Source organism: Chenopodium album, chromosome 8, assembly GCF_948465745.1.
Source record: "Chenopodium album chromosome 8, dcCheAlbu1.1, whole genome shotgun sequence".
NCBI classification, from domain to species: Eukaryota; Viridiplantae; Streptophyta; class Magnoliopsida; order Caryophyllales; family Amaranthaceae; genus Chenopodium; species Chenopodium album.
The window spans coordinates 59,876,482-59,880,536 of record NC_137841.1 but is presented as its reverse complement, the minus strand read 5'-3'; the positions used below and the strand labels follow the sequence as shown (position 1 = coordinate 59,880,536).

General features: G+C 30.7%; 1 protein-coding gene across 1 annotated transcript; it reads right to left on the bottom strand.

Annotated features, from left to right (window-relative positions):
• Positions 1–1,950: 1,950 nt before the first annotated feature.
• LOC145643105 (protein FAR1-RELATED SEQUENCE 5-like) lies at positions 1,951–3,501 on the bottom strand. The gene is made up of 3 exons (XM_081694267.1): positions 3,299–3,501; positions 2,987–3,113; positions 1,951–2,883 (listed from the first exon to the last, which is right to left on the bottom strand). The coding sequence occupies exons 1-3, from the start codon at positions 3,499–3,501 to the stop codon at positions 1,951–1,953; spliced, it is 1,263 nt and encodes a 420-aa protein (XP_081550393.1).
• Between the last annotated feature and the right edge of the window lie 554 nt (positions 3,502–4,055).

Sequence of the window (4,055 nt, the reverse complement as noted above, 5' to 3'; positions counted from 1 at the left end):
AAGGGGTGTAACCTTCACCCTGTGAACGGTTTACAAGTTCCTAAAACTTGTTGGCGTCTCTTTTGCTCTATCTTCTTCCCTTTTGGGCGTCACCGTACTATAGTGTATGATCACAGTGGGGTTCAAGCTAGGGGTTAATGCTTGAAATTTATTCCCTACATTTAGAAGTATATTATTAATTTGATTATAATATTTTTTTCTTAACATCGAACTTGTTATGCGTGAGCGAGGCGTATGTTGATGATAGTCAAGAAGCTACAGCTGGTATTAAGTTTCTTAAATTCGAAGAAACTATCAAATTTTGGCTAATTGATTGCAAAATAGAATCTGTTCAAGGATATGAGCTGGTAAGTCATATATTTGTTACACATGTTCTTTAACTTTCATACTTATGTTCTTCTAATTCTATTAAATGTTCTTTTGGATATATGTGTTTTTCTCTCACGATTATTACATCATGTTCTTTATAATAAATTCAATGTTTTCTTTTTTTAACTACATGTTCTTTTTTCATCCTGTTTCAGTTCTTTTTCCCTGTGTATGCGCATGACCACTTTTATGTGATTGTTATAAAAACAAAGTAAAAGGTTATGGAAATTCTAGATAATAGACCGCTTGTAGAGGGTGTTTCTTTTTCAGAATAGTATCGTGAATTTCCAGAGAAACTAGTATGGGTGTTCTTTAACTTTTATAAAAAAATTATGTTTTTTATAACTATATATAATGTTCTTTTAAATAACCTTTATATTCTTTTGTTATTTATGATATAGGCATGCCTTTGCATTGTACCTGAAGTAAAATGGGCTCAAGATATGGGAGAAAGTACTCAATTATAAAATAAAATTGATTAAAATGCCCCGGAAAACTTTGAATAACAATGTTGATTGCGGAATATACACAATGCGCCACATGGAGACATACTTTGGGAAGCATAAATGGACATGTGGCCTAAAGGCTGATAATGTAAGATAATCATTACAATATTTTGCAATTTTTTTTTAATAACATACAATAATGTTCTTCTCTTTTTTTGGGTTAACAGTTTGATGCATTGAAGACTCTTAGAATGCAGTACACATATGAGATTCTTATGGATGATATGATCAAGCACCATGCAGATGTAACCATGAAGAATAAGAAATATTTCAAGGCAATTAGGAATGATTAAAGACATTTGTGTTGGTTGTTTATGAGATGATGCTTCTTTCTTTTTTTTTTTTTTTTTTTTTTGCTTATGCTTGTGGTTGTTTCTGAATATTTGGTTGTTTCTGAACAATTAGCACTGTTTATTTTTTTAATAGTTGGGTCTAATAAGCAGGAATAGCATCTTAATTTTGAAGGAAGTATGGAATGTACATGTACAACATGTGTTCTTTTGATTCTATTAAGTGTTCTTTTGGATACATGTTTTGTTCTTTTGTATGTATGCAATATTCTTTTCATTTTTTTCTTTGTCATACAATTAATTATATAACATGTTAAGTACATGTATGCGTGTGATGTTCTTTTAATAAAATTTATTAATTATACCGTAAATTTTAACACTTCAATAATTATTGTACAATATATTATATGAAAACAAGTATTGAAATTTATTTGTAAACAAAATTAAATCTGAACTAGAGTGTTCTACATTTATTTGCACAATATGTATTGTAAACAAGAATAAATCTGAACTAGAGTGTTCTCTATTTAAAAAAAAATAAAAAAAAATGATAAGTAAAAAAATCTTTGTAGACTAAAAATTATATATCATTTATTCTTTATTTGGTGAGCGTATAATATTCACTCCAAAATAGTCATTAGGCTAAAAAAAACTCCAAAGAACCTCCAAATTCGTTTGAATGTGCCAAAATTTCATAAAAAAAATTGATAATGTATTAGTAAAAGAACAATGTGTCTACCACGAAAGAACAAAGTAATTTCCATAAAAGAATATTATGTAATATGCTAAAGAACACCATATACCTTAATCGTAGTATGTGCTTTTTGTTTCATCTTTGAAACACCTTTTGCGCTTTTCTTTTTCCATGACTTAATCTTCTGACCTTTTAGCTTGTTAGAAACCTTTTCCTGGGTGCTTTTCCACCTAGTATTCTTTTGACCCATTTTTCTTTTCTGGATAGGATCCTTGACATCTACCTCAACTGCAGGTTCTTTTTTAAAGCCTCCATGTTCTCTAGCCTCTTCCTTAAATATTACTGGTGGTTCTAATAAACTGCCATCACCTTTATCTTGATTAACATCTTGTTCATCAGTTTTTGATGACTCATGTGACACATCTTTATCTTCTTTCATTAAGAGTTTAATCCTAGCAGTGCATTCTTCAACTGCTTCCTCAATGACTGTTCGAGAACTCATGACATTCTGGGCTCGATCTACAAGTTTGATAAAAATACGAATATGATATAACCTCCAAACACTACAAGGAGTGACACCCAATTCAGCAACATCATTGTCATCAACTCTAGTGCACAAAGCATCTTTTGTCCATCTCTTGCAAATGCATCTCTTGCAAATATAAGTAATGTTGTTTAAATGTAACACACAAAGTGAGTGCTTGCACAACAAACCTACTTCACCAAAATACTTACAAGTAGCATCAACTGTAACTGTTGATTCATCGAATGCAACAGTATGCATGATCAAATCTTTTTTTGGATGCCCGACATGATATTCATAAAGAGGAGCTTGAAATCCTATTACCTTAGTCGTGCAAGGAACACCATTCACAAAATTGTCTTCAAAATGTAAATAGATTTGGATAGTATCAATCTTCCTTGCATGCTCCAACAATCTAATATCTGCCCAAACTAAATGACTATTTCCAGTCATACTATCATAATCATTACTACCTTCTCTACTCCTCCACTCATCAACAACCTCAATAAAAGTAGTGTACAAATCACAAAGACCATGAGTGGCTTGTAGTCGACAGGAAACATTGAGTAGTTCGTAGTTTCACTCCTATGAGATGACATAATACCGCCACTAAAATAATCTTTGGAATATGCTGGACACCACATCTCTCTGATATTATATAGATTTTACAGCCATTTATTATCTGTGCATTTGTACGTTTTCTACATGCTGTAAAATTAAAGAACATTATACTAAGTGAAAAGAATGTCACATTAAATAGAAAAGAACATCTGACTTTTTAAATAAAGCACAATGTGTACACTTGAGAAGAACATCAACTAGCTTAAAAAAAGAACATCATCTAACACAATAAAGAATATTGAAGCAGTAAAATATTTAAATAACATAAATAAAAAAAAGTAATCCATAGTGTTACCTTGACCAATAGTGCTCGAATTCTTGAATAGTATCTATATACTTCAAAACAATATCAAACAAATCATTAAAACCTTCCTTTGCTCTAAGTCCTTTGATATTTTTCTTTGCATTCTCCCCAATATGCCACGTACATAATCGGTGCCAGAAATTTGGGAAGACAACCTTAATTGCTTTGGCCATTGCTTGAGCTTGGTCAGTCATTATTGTCACATGATGTTTGCCACCCATAGATTTCAAAAAAGTATTGAACAACCACTCAAACGACTCACATTTCTCATTAATCAAGAAGCTAATACCAAACATGACATTATTGTTATGATGATTCATGTCAACAAACAGTCCAAAAATCATACCATATTTGTTTGTATGGTATGTTGTATCATGAACTAATAAGGCCCTGTTCTTTTGAGCTTCTGGGAAGAGCAGAGAAGAGCAGAGCAGGGGTTAGAAGAGCAGAGCAGATTAAATTTCAGGAGAGCAGAGCAAATTTTAGGGTAGCAGAGCAGAGCAGAGCCGAGCAGAGCATATTTCAACATTATTATTAATACTATTATTAATGTTATTATTATTAATGTTATTATTATTAATACTATTACTAATGTTACTATTATTAATGTTATTATTATTGTTGTTGTTATTTTTATTATTAATATTTATATTAATATTATTTATTATTATTATTAATAGCAACACATTACTTTAATTGAAATTAGTACATAGTAACGTAGAAAATGTGGCAAGTTTTTGTTTTCTAT

Coding starts and splice junctions, on each gene's coding strand:
- LOC145643105 (XM_081694267.1), bottom strand. CDS start 3,501: ATGACTGACCAAGCTCAAGCAATGGCCAAAGCAATTAAGGTTGTCTTC. Junction 3,114..3,298: donor TTCGAGCACTATTGGTCAAG/GTAACACTATGG, acceptor CTTTTCACTTAG/TATAATGTTCTTTAATTTTA. Junction 2,884..2,986: donor CAAAGATTATTTTAGTGGCG/GTATTATGTCAT, acceptor ACTTTTATTGAG/GTTGTTGATGAGTGGAGGAG.